Genomic DNA, 14,109 nt, shown 5'->3' on the forward strand with positions numbered 1-14,109 from the left:
GACGGACTCCAACAATAATAGATTTTAAAGTAAAAAACGTTCGGGTGGAGCACCAAATAATGGAATCATTGTAAATTTAAAGAAGCCAACAATGTGAAAAATAGTGATTAGGAAGGCTGAATAATATTTATCTGGATGAATTAATGGCACAAAGCCAGGTGAAGTTGGCCGCAGTGACGAACACGTCCAGCCACACTGTAAGAACTCTTATTGTAAAAGTAACTGTCAGGAGGGCTGCTCATTGTGCCACACTTTAAAAACGTCGAATCCCTGATCCAAGCTGAAGGGCAGTGAGATTCCCGACTGGCCGATACGATAAATGAGACGTGGAGTTTCCAGACGAGGTTCCTGCTTCATGCAGAGCGAAACCTGAGAGGCTCCAGGAGAGTCGGAGGAACGAACCCCTTTCATCTGATGAGGAATCGAAAGAAGCAGCCGGCGCTGGATTACTGTGCAAATGTACCTTCAGTGATATTTGAATGGGGTGGGGGGGGGGGGGGGGGGGCAGTGTGTGTGTGTGTGGGGGGGGGGGGGGTTATGAAAAGTGAAAGAACACTTTGCTTCACAGGAAACACAAAAAGAGACGATTGCTGCTGCTGAAGTCGACCGACGTCTGAAACTCTTCCCTCTTCACTTCTGTCCCAGTGGTGAGGGGCCATGGCTGGCTGGACCGGGGGGGGGGGGGGGGGGGGTTTACATGGGGGCGGGGCTGGATAGTACACTTGGGTTAGGGTTGGGGGGGTAGGGTTGGGGGTTATGGGGCGGGGGGTTAGGGTTAGGGTTGGGGAGGCAAGGGGGGTTTGGGTTAGGGTTGGGGAGGTTAGGGGGCGGGGGGTTAGGGGGCGGGGGGGTTAGGGTTGGGGAGGCAAGGGGGGTTTGGGTTAGGGTTGGGGAGGTTAGGGGGCGGGGGGTTAGGGTTGGGGAGGCAAGGGGGGTTTGGGTTGGGTTAGGGTTGGGGTGGGTGGGTTGGGGGAGTTAGGGTTAGGGTTGGGGAGGATAGGGGGCGGGGGGGTTAGGGTTGGGGAGGCAAGGGGGGTTTGGGTTAGGGTTGGGGGAGTTAGGGTTAGGGGGGAGGGTTGGGGAGGTTAGGGGGCGGGGGGTTAGGGTTGGGGGAGTTAGGGTTAGGGGGGAGGGTAGGGTTGGGGGGGGGAGTCCAGATCAAGCGCAGCCCGACCAGGACCAGCAGCTGTGCTCAGAACCAGGCGGGTCTTTGACGTCTGGGTTAGTTTGTGTGTTTTAGTCTTTCCTAGGAGGAGCTAAGGGCTCGACTGGAGCTTGTTGTTATGAGACCTACAGGCAAAGAAAGGAGGGAAAACACTGTTGGAAAACTCTGTTTTCTGTTCTTTTTTATTAAAAGCTTTTTACAATATGACAAAAATATGCCTGGGGGGGGGGGGGGGGGGGGGGGGCGTACAAAACATCTGTACAAAACCAGGAGTGGGATGCCAGCGGGTCGCCCAGCAGCCATGTTGGTCTAACGTGTGACGTGACGCCCGTCCAACGACGTATGTACAAGGACCATGTCTTTATTTTGTACTTTAAAAAAGAAAAGGAGACTGACAAGCTGGCCGTATTTCAAATAGGAAAACTAGACTAGATTTTGAATCTATCTTTACAGTTTCTATCAATATTTCCTTTAGAACTCACAAATAGTCCTTCACAATGTTATATGAACAGAAAGTAACATTACACATGAGTACAGTGGGTTAAAACAAACTACTAAATGCTGCATGCTTTATTTGACTTGAGAAATGAGGTAAACCTGCGGGGATCAGCTCGGAGAGACGCTGCGATCAGAGGATTTCAAACTGACGTCTCGGCAGAGGAAAGACGAGCTCAGCAAAACTTCACATTTTGCCTGATTCAACTTCAGCCTGAACAAAATGTCATCAAGTTACACGAATATGGGAAAGTTCATTCCCTCGACTGTTCTACCAACATGGCCGCCGACGCTGGACAGGAGAAACGTCTTCCATTTCCTGTGATTCTGAAAATTCACACCTGACGTGTGACTTGATTTATGAGTTTTTAACGACGTTTTCAACGAGTTAAAAACTTCAACGTCCAGGATCTCAAATTGTTTGTTTGTTTGTTTGATTGATTTAAGTGACACGGGACCCAGGAGTATGACATCACAATCTGCAAGAGAGAGAGAGAGAGGGGGGGGGAGGGAGAGGGAGAGGGAGAGGGAGAGAGGGAGAGGGGGAGGGGGGGAGAGAGACAGAGGGAGAGAGAGAGAGGGGGGAGAGACAGAGAGAGAGAGAGAGGGAGAGAGAGAGGGAGAGGGGGAGGGGGGGAGAGAGACAGAGAGATAGAGGGAGAGAGAGAGAGGGGGGAGAGACAGAGAGAGAGACAGAGAGAGAGAGAGAGAGGGAGAGAGAGAGGGGAGAGATAGAGAGGGAGAGAGAGAGAGAGAGAGAGAGAGACAGAGAGACAGAGAGAGAGAGAGACAGAGAGACAGAGAGACAGAGAGAGAGAGAGAGAGAGAGAGACAGAGAGACAGAGAGAGAGAGAGAGAGAGAGACAGAGAGACAGAGAGACAGAGAGAGAGAGAGAGAGAGAGAGAATGGATGGCGTCAATACATGCTGCTGTTTGTCTGCAGTTCAGATTCAGATTCAGATTCAGGTTCAGGTTTAGATTCAGGTTCAGAACCAGGTTTAGATTCAGGTTCAGATTCAGATTCAGATTCAGATTCAGATTCAGATTCAGGTTCAGGTTCAGGTTTAGATTCAGGTCCAGGTCCAGGTCCAGGTCTTGTGATCACCAGCTGATCAAACACTGAAGCTCCAGCCTGAATAATGTTTCTTGGAAAAGCTTAGAATGATAGATAGATAAATACTCTAATGATCTCCAAGAGAAATTCACAATGTAGAAATTCTCTGCACACAGATGTTGTGGTTTTACGTCCTTAATAGCAAAGTTCACACGTTATTACATTGTAATTAATCACAGAAGATTGTGCAATTAATTAGTTAATGTTTTAATCCATTGACAGCACTATATAAAATATATAAACTAGAATTTTCACTTCAAACTCTGCAGTTTTGTCAGCAGAATAATGAGCTTTCATCAGTTTGTACCAAAACAGGCTGGACTGTGAGAAATGAATTGTTATGAATAGAATATTAAAAATAAAAAAGGTTGTTTCTAAATGGTGCATGAAAAAAATCCTCCCGTCACGTTGTGCTGGGGTATTTTTCAAACGTATTTACTTTTAGATATTCGACTAGTCAATATCATGCCAGCGCCACCCAGTGGACAGAGGTGGTGTTCCTGTGTGAACAGATGGAGAATGTGAAGGTGGTGCAGAAGCAGGGAAATGAAGCTGCAGAGGAAACTTCCACTCAAAGCTGGACTTTTGTTTCCGGGTAAATCAAGGAAATGAAACGAGATGAAGCTGCTGATTGAGTCTCGTCACTCTCCGACTCCACCCCCCTGCTTTAGCTCCGCCCCTTCCTCCCCCCCCCCCACCACCTTACCTGCTGGCTTTGAAGCCTTTGAGCTTCTGGACGAAGAAGTTCTCGAGAACCTCGGCACACTGGTAGAACGGCGAGTCGCTGGGGTTGTAGTATCGGCAGTTGTCGAAGATTTTGGTCATGTCTGCTACGAACTCTGTCAGCTTGACGTACTCCCGTTTCTGTAACCTCTCCTCCATGGTGGACAGGTCTGCAGGGACAGAGCGCAAGACGCGTCGTCAAAATTACATATTCTGCAAGAAAAAAAAATTTCATAAAATATTCTGCCAAAAAAAAATTATATTCTGCAAGAAAAAACTTTTTAATTAAATATTATGCAAGAAAAATTTTTTTTATAAAATATTCTGCGAAAAAAAAATCCAAAAATTCTGCAAGAAAATTTTTTTTTTAATTCTGCAAAAAAATGTAAATATTCTGCAAGAATATTTTTTTTAATTCTGCAAGAAAAAAAAAAAAAAGAAAATATTCTGAATCTGATTGTGAGTTACGTCCTGACAGTGGTGCACCGTCAGGCCTTCAAGGCCTTCAAGGCCTTCAAGGCTTCTCTGCAGCCAAAGAAAAAGATCTGAATCACAGACTGATGTTGATTATATTTTGTCCATAAATACTAAACCAGCCTGAGCAGCTCTATCTAGACAGGAACATGATTTTCTAGATTAAACAACCTGAGCAGCTCTATCTAGACAGTAACATGATTTTCTAGATTACGCAACTCTATCTAGACAGTAACATGATTTTCTAGATTACGCAACCTGAGCAACTCTATCTAGACAGTAACATGATTTTCTAGATTACGCAACCTGAGCAACTCTATCTAGACAGGAATATGATTTTGAAGCAGGAATATAAATGAACAAAGAAGCAACAATAAAATAACCTGATTTTGATAATTGAACGAATGCCGCCACCCCGGCACCCGGTGGCCCCCAGACCCGGAGAGGCCCCGGGGACCCCCCCCCAGAGAGTCACACCCCAACCCAGCAGGCACCAGACAGAGTGCAGAGAAGACCCCCACAGGCAAGAGGGGCCACAAGAGAAGGTTGAGGGGCGTGGAGCCCCCAGGCTGAGACCCACCGGAGCGGGGCCCCTGGACCAAGTGGGCCAGCAGTCCCCCCCACCCCCTGGTCATTATCAAAGGCCCCCTTCTTCTCAGTCATTTCATCTTCAAAGCCTCCAGAAACGACCAACGGCAGCAGCCGGTTTTTTTCCTTCTTGTAAATCAACAAGCTCTTTTTTCTGTCTTTTCTGTGGGAGGGGGTAGGGGGGAGGGGGGGGGTAGAGCTTGCAGGCCAACAGGAGCCGAGTGTGGGACCGGGCCTTTTCCACGGGGAGCCCTGCAGACCCCGACCGGCTCATTAACGGTTTGTTTGTATGGAAGATGAAAAAAAAGCTCCGTTGACGCAGGTCCACATTTCTCTGGGCGGTTTGATCCGAGTCGGAGGCCTGAGGCCGTCCTCCGGACCACAGGCGGGAACCAGACTGGAGACGGCTGCTGCTTCCAAAGCAATTCCACAATAAAAGCATCTGTACGGAGGCAGTTTGACCTCCTCGCCGGGAGCAGGCCGACGATCCTCCAGCAGCGAGTCCCACTTCTAACAAACATGCAACGTCCCATCAAAACCTGCTCAATCTGCATCACTGACTTCAATTTCAACCAGATGTTTTGGGTACATCACAAAGAAATCACGAAGAAAAACACAATTCCACATAGCAATAAAAAAACAACACAAGAGAACCAAATCAGCCTGTTATTACTTTGTACAGCAAATCATCGCATTCAATCATATTCATTATGTGTCGATGGAAACTAAGACGTAGACGTAGTGTTACTTGCACTAGTTTTAGCTGTAGCGTACTGTAGTACTACCTAGCATGTATGTTGCGTACGACTGGAGAGGAATAAACACTTAATTCACCCGCCTCAATGTTATAATAGCTATTTAATCCCAAACTCTGTCATTAACATTCTATTGCTAGTTTGAGACAAGAGGAAGAAAAGCAGAAGTTACTTGGTAATCACTAATGGAACAACCTGAATTTCCCCGACCGTCACTTTTTCACAACTATTGAATCTCGTCAGGTGAAGCAGAAGAGACGTTCCTCGCCAGCGTGACGACGTCACTGCATCCAGTAGGAGACTCGTTGTGCTGCTTTCCAAGAGAAGTGAGAACAAACTAAACTAATCTCCAGTGAATTGATAAATAAAGACAGTGAACCGTGAACAGAGCAGTAAATGAGCTGGAACATGAGAACCAACTGCTCTGAACTCTACAAAGATCCAGATGTTTCTCTCTGGTCGGCGTCACATCAAACAGCAAAGTGCATGAGAAGACCTCCAGAGGACGACTTGTAGAAGTGAGACGGTCCAGTGAGACACGTAGAGTCGTTATGGTAGAAGACGGTTCCATGAAGGCGTCCACAGACCGGAGGCCAGGTTCTGAGTTGAAATCACTCAGTTGTAAACATTCACACGTTGGATATTTCCTGCTCCGCCCAGGAGGACGACTGGAGACCGCCCCAGCAGGGAGACCGCCGCAGCAGGGAGACGTCCCAGCAGGGAGACCGCCCCAGCAGGGAGACCGCCCCAGCAGGGAGACCGCCCCAGCAGGGAGACGTCCCAGCAGGGAGACCGTCCCAGCAGGGAGACCGCCCCAGCAGGGAGACCGTCCCAGCAGGGAGACCGCCCCAGCAGGGAGACCGTCCCAGCAGGGAGACCGTCCCAGCAGGGAGACCGTCCCAGCAGGAAGACCGTCCCAGCAGGGAGACCGTCCCAGCAGGGAGACCGTCCCAGCAGGAAGACCGTCCCAGCAGGAAGACCGTCCCAGCAGGGAGACGGCCCAGCAGGGAGACCGTCCCAGCAGGGAGACGTCCCAGCAGGGAGACCGTCCCAGCAGGGAGACCGCCCCAGCAGGGAGACGGCCCAGCAGGGAGACGTCCCAGCAGGGAGACCGTCCCAGCAGGGAGACCGCCCCAGCAGGGAGACCACCCCAGCAGGGAGACCGTCCCAGCAGGGAGACCGCCCCAGCAGGGAGACCGTCCCAGCAGGGAGACCGTCCCAGCAGGAAGACCGTCCCAGCAGGAAGACCGTCCCAGCAGGGAGACGGCCCAGCAGGGAGACCGTCCCAGCAGGGAGACGGCCCAGCAGGGAGACGCTTAGTGAAAAGAGGATTATCCAGAGAAACTCCACCCGCTGGGAGAAGCTCTGGTTTAACATCCACCCTTCCTCCACCCTTCCTCCACTCGCCCAACATCCACCCTTCTTCCACCCACCCAACATCCACCCACCCAACATCCACCCTTCCTCCACTCACCCATTGGTTCCTTGATCACCCTGTAGTAGTCCGGGGCGTCGTTGGTGTCAACGGGCTCCAGGAAGGGCCAGGCCATCTTATGGGTCTGGGGGGGGGGGGGAGATCAAAGTCAAGATGCAAGAGAAAACAAAGTCCAGTGAAAGCAGGTGGGTCAACACAGATTCTCTCTCTCTCTGTCTCTCTCTCTCTCTCCCGCTGTCTGTCTCTCCCACTCCCTCCCCCCCTCTCTCCGTCTCTCTCTCTCTCTCTCCCTCCCCTCTCTCTCCCTCTGTCTGCCCCCCCCCTCTCTCAGGACGTTCACCTGTAAGGAGCGCAGGATCCTCCTCAGGCCGTCGTGGTCCTTGTGGGTGAGCGGGGTGAAGACGGTCATGGCGTCCTCGGTGGACTGACACTGAGGACAGACGTACTGGTCGATGTGGTTGGCCTCGCTCTGCAGGATGCCCACGCAGCGGCCGTGGTACCAGTTCTGGCACCGGTCGCAGCCGATGTAAAACCTGCCAACACAACATTCTGTTGTTCAGCGTCCAGCGGGAGCTTTGATCTCTTTGATCTCATGACAAGATAGAGAGAAGAACAAGCAGGTCATTGACTTGGTTAATAACAACGTAACAGAGTTGTTATAAACACTTAAATGCTGGAAGAACATGTGGAAACAAGAGGCCACGTCCTGGAGGAAGTATGGATTGTTTTGTTGACGGTTCTGTGCTTTTCACTTGATCTTATGTATTGATGAAGAATTGATCCATCAAGATTATTGATCCATAAAGACAAACACATCAAGCCTCCTTAATAAATGATCATTTCTGTGTTTCACATTCGTATTTCTGTATCTTGTACTTGATGAAGTATTCTGTGACAGACAGACAGACAGACAGACAGACAGACAGACAGACAGACAGACAGACAGACAGACAGACAGACAGACAGACAGACAGACAGACAGACAGACAGGGTTCTCACTGGGACTCGTCGTAGGGCGTATGGCAGATGCAGTACAGCTCCTCCGTGCTGCTCTCCTGACCCTGTTTACACTCCACACAGATGTAGTCGTCCATCTTCTTGGCCTCCTTCTCCGTGACGCCCACACAGTCCCCGTGGTACCAGTTGGTACAGAGGTCGCAGCCGATGTAGAACCTTCAGTGAGGACAAGGACAAAATCACCCAGGAGACACAGACAGGTTGATGATGTCACAAGGGAGACGTGTCCTCTGAGCTGGAGTTTTACTAGCGAGAACCAAAACATGTTTTTTGACCTGAACTGCTGTGAAAAACATTGACAAAGGTTCCCCTCAGGTTTTTAAAGTTCTTTCCGACTGTGTGATGTAATCTAATCTCCCAGTAACTGTGTTTCCAGCGGCCGTCCATCACTTCACGTGTCTCTCCACCGGCTTCCAGTTCCTTTCAGAATCGATTTTAAACTTCTGTTGTTTGTTTTTAATGCCATCAATGTCCTGGTTCTTCTTACCTGTCTGATATTCTAACTCTAGTGACCCTGGTTCCTCTCACCTGTCTGATATTCTAACTCCAGTGACCCTGGTTCTTCTTACCTGTCTGATATTCTAACTCCAGTGACCCTGGTTCTTCTCACCTGTCTGATATTCTAACTCTAGTGACCCTGGTTCTTCTAACCTGTCTGATATTCTAACTCTAGTGACCCTGGTTCTTCTTACCTGTCTGATATTCTAACTCTAGTGACCCTGGTTCTTCTTACCTGTCTGATATTCTAACTCTAGTGACCCTGGTTCTTCTTACCTGTCTGATATTCTAACTCTAGTGACCCTGGTTCTTCTCACCTGTCTGATATTCTAACTCTAGTGACCCTGGTTCTTCTTACCTGTCTGATATTCTAACTCCAGTGACCCTGGAGGGCCCTGGTTCTTCAGCTCAGCTTCTTCGAGACGTTCCAAGGTGGAGATATAAACAGAGAGGTGTTGCTGCTCCCAGACTGAGGAACAAACTGACCCCCGACATTCGCACCACTACTGATCTCCGCCTTTTTAAATCAAAGCTGAAAACTCATTTTTAAGTTGGACTTTAACTCAGTCTAGGGCAGAGTATTTATTCTGTATGCTCTGTTTTTATGAATCTCTGGAAGCTTCACCAACCTGCAGCACCGTGGCTCCTCCCAGTCAGACCTGTGTTTTATGTATTCTTGTATTTGTTTCTTAATGTATTGTTTTAATGTACTATTCTTGTATTTGTTTCTTAATGTATTGTTTTAATGTATTATTCTTGTATTTGTTTCGTAATGTATTGTTTTGTTGTATAGCACTTTGGGTACCACTGGGTTATTGTAAAGGGCTATACAAATACAATTTGGCTGATTGATTGATTGATTGATTGATTGATTGACTGATTGATTGGATGAGCGGTACTACAGCGACGCGCGGCCGTACTTGGTCTCGTCGTAGGGCGTCTTGCAGATGCAGTACAGGTTGGTGTCCTTCTTGTTCTCCTTGCTGCTGGTGGTGGAGATCATCTTCTTCTTCTTGGACTTGGCTGCTGCCGCCGCCTCCCTCTCCTCCTCCCGCTTCCTCTTGTGTGAGGCAGTGAGGTGTGTGTGTGTCGAGGTTTGCTGCTGGTGGTTGTGGGCGGCGGCAGCGGCGGCGGCGGCCTGAGCCGCCTGCTGGGCGGCGGCCTGAGCTTTCTCCTTCTCCTTCTCCCTCCTCATCCTCAGCAGGTCCTTCTTCAGGTCCTCCTGGAGGTCCCAACCCAAGGAATGGAACGTTATGGTCAAAGTTCTCAGTTCTACATCGAAACAACAAGTTTTAAACAGAACGCCGTGGTCCCGTGAGGCTCTGCCTCGTCGTCATGGCGATGCTTCTCCGTACCTGCGCCTCCAGCTGCAGCTCCTTGTCCAGAAGGGTCCGTTTCTTCAGGATCTCCATCTTCAGGCTCTCCTTGTGGCGGTACAGCAGCGAGGACAGCTTGCTGGCGTTGGCCAGCCTCCTCTTGGCCTCCACCACCTCCTCCTTCTTCTTCCTCTTGGCCGCCTGCCGCTCGTCTTTGTCGATCCGATCCAGGAGGAACTTCACCACCTGGTTGCAAACGATCATCCTGAAGAGACACACACCAAATGTGATGAGAAGATTCTGTTCAACACGCCACCTTTAAGCTCCGCCCAGATCGGGGGGGGGGGGGGGGGGGGGGGGGGGGCGGAGCTTAAAATGGACCAGGTCACACCTTCAGTCACGCTCAGTGACGCTGCTTCACCTGATCTTTGATCTTTGGAATGTTGGGAAACAGAACCGAGATGGAAACGGTTCAGGAAAAGACCTGGAGGCCCAGAATGGAGCTGCTGGGGGCCTCTGTGTGTGTGTGTGTGTGTGTGTGTGTGTGTGTGTGTGTGTGTGTGTGGATACTGTGGTTCCCTCCATTAGTCTGCAATCATGATGAATAGGTGAACTTGTGGCTCTGCAATGAGGACTATTGGACCCGTCTGTCTAATAAGTCCTGATATTTAACTAATGGTGGGTGTTCTCATGTGTCAGTCTACATCTCTCAGTCTGCAGCAAAGCAGATGCTCTACATCTCTTATATTTGTTAAATGGATCACGAGGAGTTGTGATCACTCACATTTTTAAGACAGAAATACTATTTGTCATTTATTACAATCTTTTGTAAATGGATAGGAGTGTTGGTCATTACTGGAGGAAAATCTACAGTTAAATATCCCCTTTCTTCAGTTTAATTGGGGGGGGGGGGAAATCCAGAGTGTTCAGTCAGTCACAGAGGGAGAAATGGATCCAGAGGGTCACGGTGGATTCCCAGTCCAAACAATGCTGCTTCACAAAGCTGCTGCAAAACCCGAAGGGTTAACTTTCCTCATGGCAGATGAACAGAGTATTTCTGGCTCCCTGCTGTGTGAAGCTCCAGGAACACTCACTGCTAAGTGTTTACACTTAATACTGTTGCTGATTCTAAAACACTTCACCTTCAACCTCCACCTTCCTGACACTCGTCCCACTAAGAGTCTCCGTCATGAGTCGGGGTCTGTCCCCTGATGGACACAATACTGGACAGAGTTCTGGACAGAGCTTCACAGGTCATGATGAGGCCAGCAGCTGGACTCAGCCTGGAGGAGCCCAAAGTGGAGCGTGAAGCCGTTAACCTGCAGGACATTCTGTCGTCCGTTAACCGAGAAGAGACGTTCTGTTTAACCCTTCAAACGACCGTCAGCCACATCATGGCTTCACTGCTGTTCGCCAACGTTCACAACTCTGGTCGAAAGCTGTCGCCTCGCTCAGCGCGTGTTTGTGTGAATAACAGCAACACGTCCATGGCTGCGGAGGTCAAAGGTCGGTCAAGGCTGCAGGTTCACAGTGAAAAGCCCCAGAGAGAGCGAGTGGAGGCGAAGCTCTGCCGCCGAGCGAGACGGAGGAGAGAAGAAGGGTTGAACGGTGAGAGAGGAGGGAAGAGGCGGAGCAGCAGAGGCGAGCGGAGGTCAGGTGGTGTTTCAGCTCCATGTGAAGGTGGAGTGTGGACATAAACACCCGCCTGTCAGGTCGGCGCCGGGTCGCCTCAGACACCGGGCTGCTCCTGTTGCTTTCTGACAACCAGCAGCAAATATGACAGCAGACACTGAAAAAAAAGGCTTTGAATAGACGTGGTGTGAAGCTCGCAGGAGGATTTAAATACGGACGGGCATTAAAACCGGAGCTTCGTCAGCGTTTGGCGGCAGGAAGAAGACGGGAGACGCTGAACTTTTGGGTTTCTCAGCTTCGTTCACTGCGTCTCAGTCAGTCTGGACACCCAGCTCATCAGGCATTGATCACTTTAAAATGTATCTTGGTGTTCCTGCTGCAGGGTCCCGGGGGGGGCGGCGGCCATACACCGGCGGCATACACCGGCAGCCATACACCGGCAGCCATACACCGGCAGCCATACACCGGCAGCCATACACCGGCAGCCATACACCGGCAGCCATACCACCAGAGGCTCCCTGCCGCTGCAGCGACTCCCAACATGGAGGCGAAAGGAGGGACCGCTGCGTAACCATGGTTACAGAACCCTACAGGTGGGTCTCAATCGAACATCTGGGCTCCTGTGACACCAACTCTGGTTTTCTTCTCTCTCTGCAGGCGTCATGGTCTTCTTCTGCTTCAGGTGCTCGATGGCGGCGTTCTGCTTCATCACCACCTGCAGCGGCACAGAACACGTCAGAACAAACCTCCCTGCTGGAACTGCACAAGTTATTCACAGGAGACGGGCGGCCAATACATCCAAGCATATGAAGGTCAGTGTAAACATGACTCAGCGCTCGGTGATGAAAAGAGTTTGTTTACTCGTCATGACTGATTGTAGAAGAGTGACGGGGCGGAGGCGGCAGGGGGCCGGAAGAACAAACTGCCTCAGTGTTTATGTGCTTTATGGGCTGGAAGGTTTTAGTGATGAGCTGCACGCACGCACACACACCTGTTTCTGGATGATGTCACTCTGGCTGGCGGCGCTGAGCGCCAGCTCTCGCTTGGCCTCAGCAGCTTGTCTCTTCTTCTGCTGCTGCTGCTCGCGGAGCTGCTGGATCCTCTGCAGCTGCTCCTGGACCGAGGCGGCCTGGATGGTCACCACGTTCCCCATCTGTGCACGAGTCACATTATTTAGTTCCACGTCAAGCGGAGCTGGATTTAACCCGGCCGGGTCGACGTTTCTCCACTAAACAAAAATTAAGCGACTGCTTAAAGTTGAATATAAAAGTGCGGTTTGATGATAAATTCCAGATGTTTTCATGTTGTTTATTTCACAAACCTTATCAGTTCGTTCAAGCCTGCGACTCTACAGCACTAAAAATACAGATGTGGGAACGTGTGTGGCCCTCCTCACCTGTCCTCCCTGAGCGGAGCTGGTCCCGCTCTGCTGGATCTGGATGGGGAGCTGCAGTTTGATGTGCTGTGGCAGCGAGCCGGCCCCCTGCTGGGCCTGCAGCTGAGCCAGAACCTGCAGCCGCACAGAGAACGCAGTCAACGACAACGTGCTTCTTCTTATGCAAGTTTAAAAAGAAACGGCGTACTTTGATCGTGACTACACTGGAGAGTATCTAACGTCTATTTATTTGTTTTCTGCTGCTTCCGGACACCCGAGCAACATGTTGTGACGGCTGCCGAGCTCCAGGTGACAGAAGGTCAGAAGGTCAGAAGGTCAGAGTGTGGCCCGGCGTACCTGGACCTGCTGCTGCAGCCCCGACACGCTGATGAGCTGCGGCGTCTGCTGCAGCTGCAGCTGCGCGGTTCCCCCCGGGTCTTGACCTGAAGCGAGGTGGGAGACTGGATGGGCATGTGCGCCTGCGTCTGGGGAGGCAGCTGGCCCTGGGGGGCGGTGGACAAGGGGGTGCTGGTGGTGGCCACCGGGGAGGCCCCGGGCTGGATGGGCGCAGCGGCCTGCTGGGCCGGGCCTTGCTGGAGGCGGAGCTGGGCTGGCTGGGAACGGCGGTGGCTGGGGGAAAAAGACAAGGAGGGAACTTTAGCAACGGGTGTTGATCTGAAGTGTAAAGCGGTGGTTCTGGTCCTACTTGTGCCGGAGGTGGGCGTGGCCGCCGCGGCCAGTGGCGTGAAGAGGAAGCGCTGCACCTGGCCGTGGGCAGCGCCGCCTGCATGAGCTGCTGGCCGGGCCCTGGGATGACGGTGACCCCCTGAGGTAATGACCTGCAGCTGGCCGGTGGTCTGGCCTGGCCCTGGACCATCACGGTGAGGGCCTGCTGGGCACCGGCAGCACCGGGCGGTCGCTCCACGCCGGAGACCCCCTGCTGCTTCTGTGCAGGGCAGCAAATAAAGGCTAAACACAACAATTCTTCTTTTCTTTCTACAATGCAGAGCCATCCAAAATAGATTTTTTTTTAAAAATATGCAATTCCAGCTGAGGATGCAGAGTCTCTTCAGTAATCTGATTCCTCCTTCACAAGGGATCGGCCTCGCTGGGAAATATAACGTGTTTGTTATTCATCATCCTCTGCCGTTACGGAGTTTAGTTGAGTTTTCACACTTCTTGGTTGATCGCTGCAGTTTGTCCAGATTGAGTTACTGACATTCAGACTTATCATGTCGACGATCATTGTAGTAGCAAGGATCTAAGATTTTAGCAAGGATCTAAGACTTTAGCAAGGATCTAAGATTTTAGCAAGGATCTAAGATTTTTATTTATTTTATTGTTCTTATTTATTTTATTGCTTTTTAAGCATTTTTATATTTCTTTTAAATTGTTTTATTCTAATTTGTAGTTTTTTAATGTGTTTGTAGTTTTGAATCTGTTTTTATTTTTATTGATGGTTTTATACTTTAGTGTTGGAGCTAATTTGCATTGTTTTAGTTTGATTGTTTTTATGTGCAGT

General features: G+C 50.4%; 1 protein-coding gene across 1 annotated transcript in view; it reads right to left on the bottom strand.

Moving 5' to 3' along the window:
- Positions 1-1,157: 1,157 nt before the first annotated feature.
- Positions 1,158-14,109, bottom strand: part of LOC308128585 (nucleosome-remodeling factor subunit BPTF-like) — a 49,507-nt gene continuing 36,555 nt past the window's right edge. The window contains 15 exon segments of the mRNA XM_080494197.1: positions 1,158-1,290; positions 3,481-3,667; positions 6,789-6,873; positions 7,090-7,282; positions 7,749-7,922; positions 9,185-9,486; positions 9,620-9,845; positions 11,845-11,927; positions 12,204-12,365; positions 12,609-12,722; positions 12,945-13,024; positions 13,027-13,171; positions 13,174-13,217; positions 13,294-13,359; positions 13,362-13,533. Of these exon segments, the coding sequence (XP_080350323.1) occupies positions 1,257-1,290; positions 3,481-3,667; positions 6,789-6,873; positions 7,090-7,282; positions 7,749-7,922; positions 9,185-9,486; positions 9,620-9,845; positions 11,845-11,927; positions 12,204-12,365; positions 12,609-12,722; positions 12,945-13,024; positions 13,027-13,171; positions 13,174-13,217; positions 13,294-13,359; positions 13,362-13,533 (2,067 nt within the window). The 3' untranslated portion in view covers positions 1,158-1,256.

Source organism: Blennius ocellaris (genome assembly GCF_963422515.1).
Source record: "Blennius ocellaris genome assembly, chromosome: 3".
Taxonomy (NCBI): Eukaryota; Metazoa; Chordata; class Actinopteri; order Blenniiformes; family Blenniidae; genus Blennius; species Blennius ocellaris.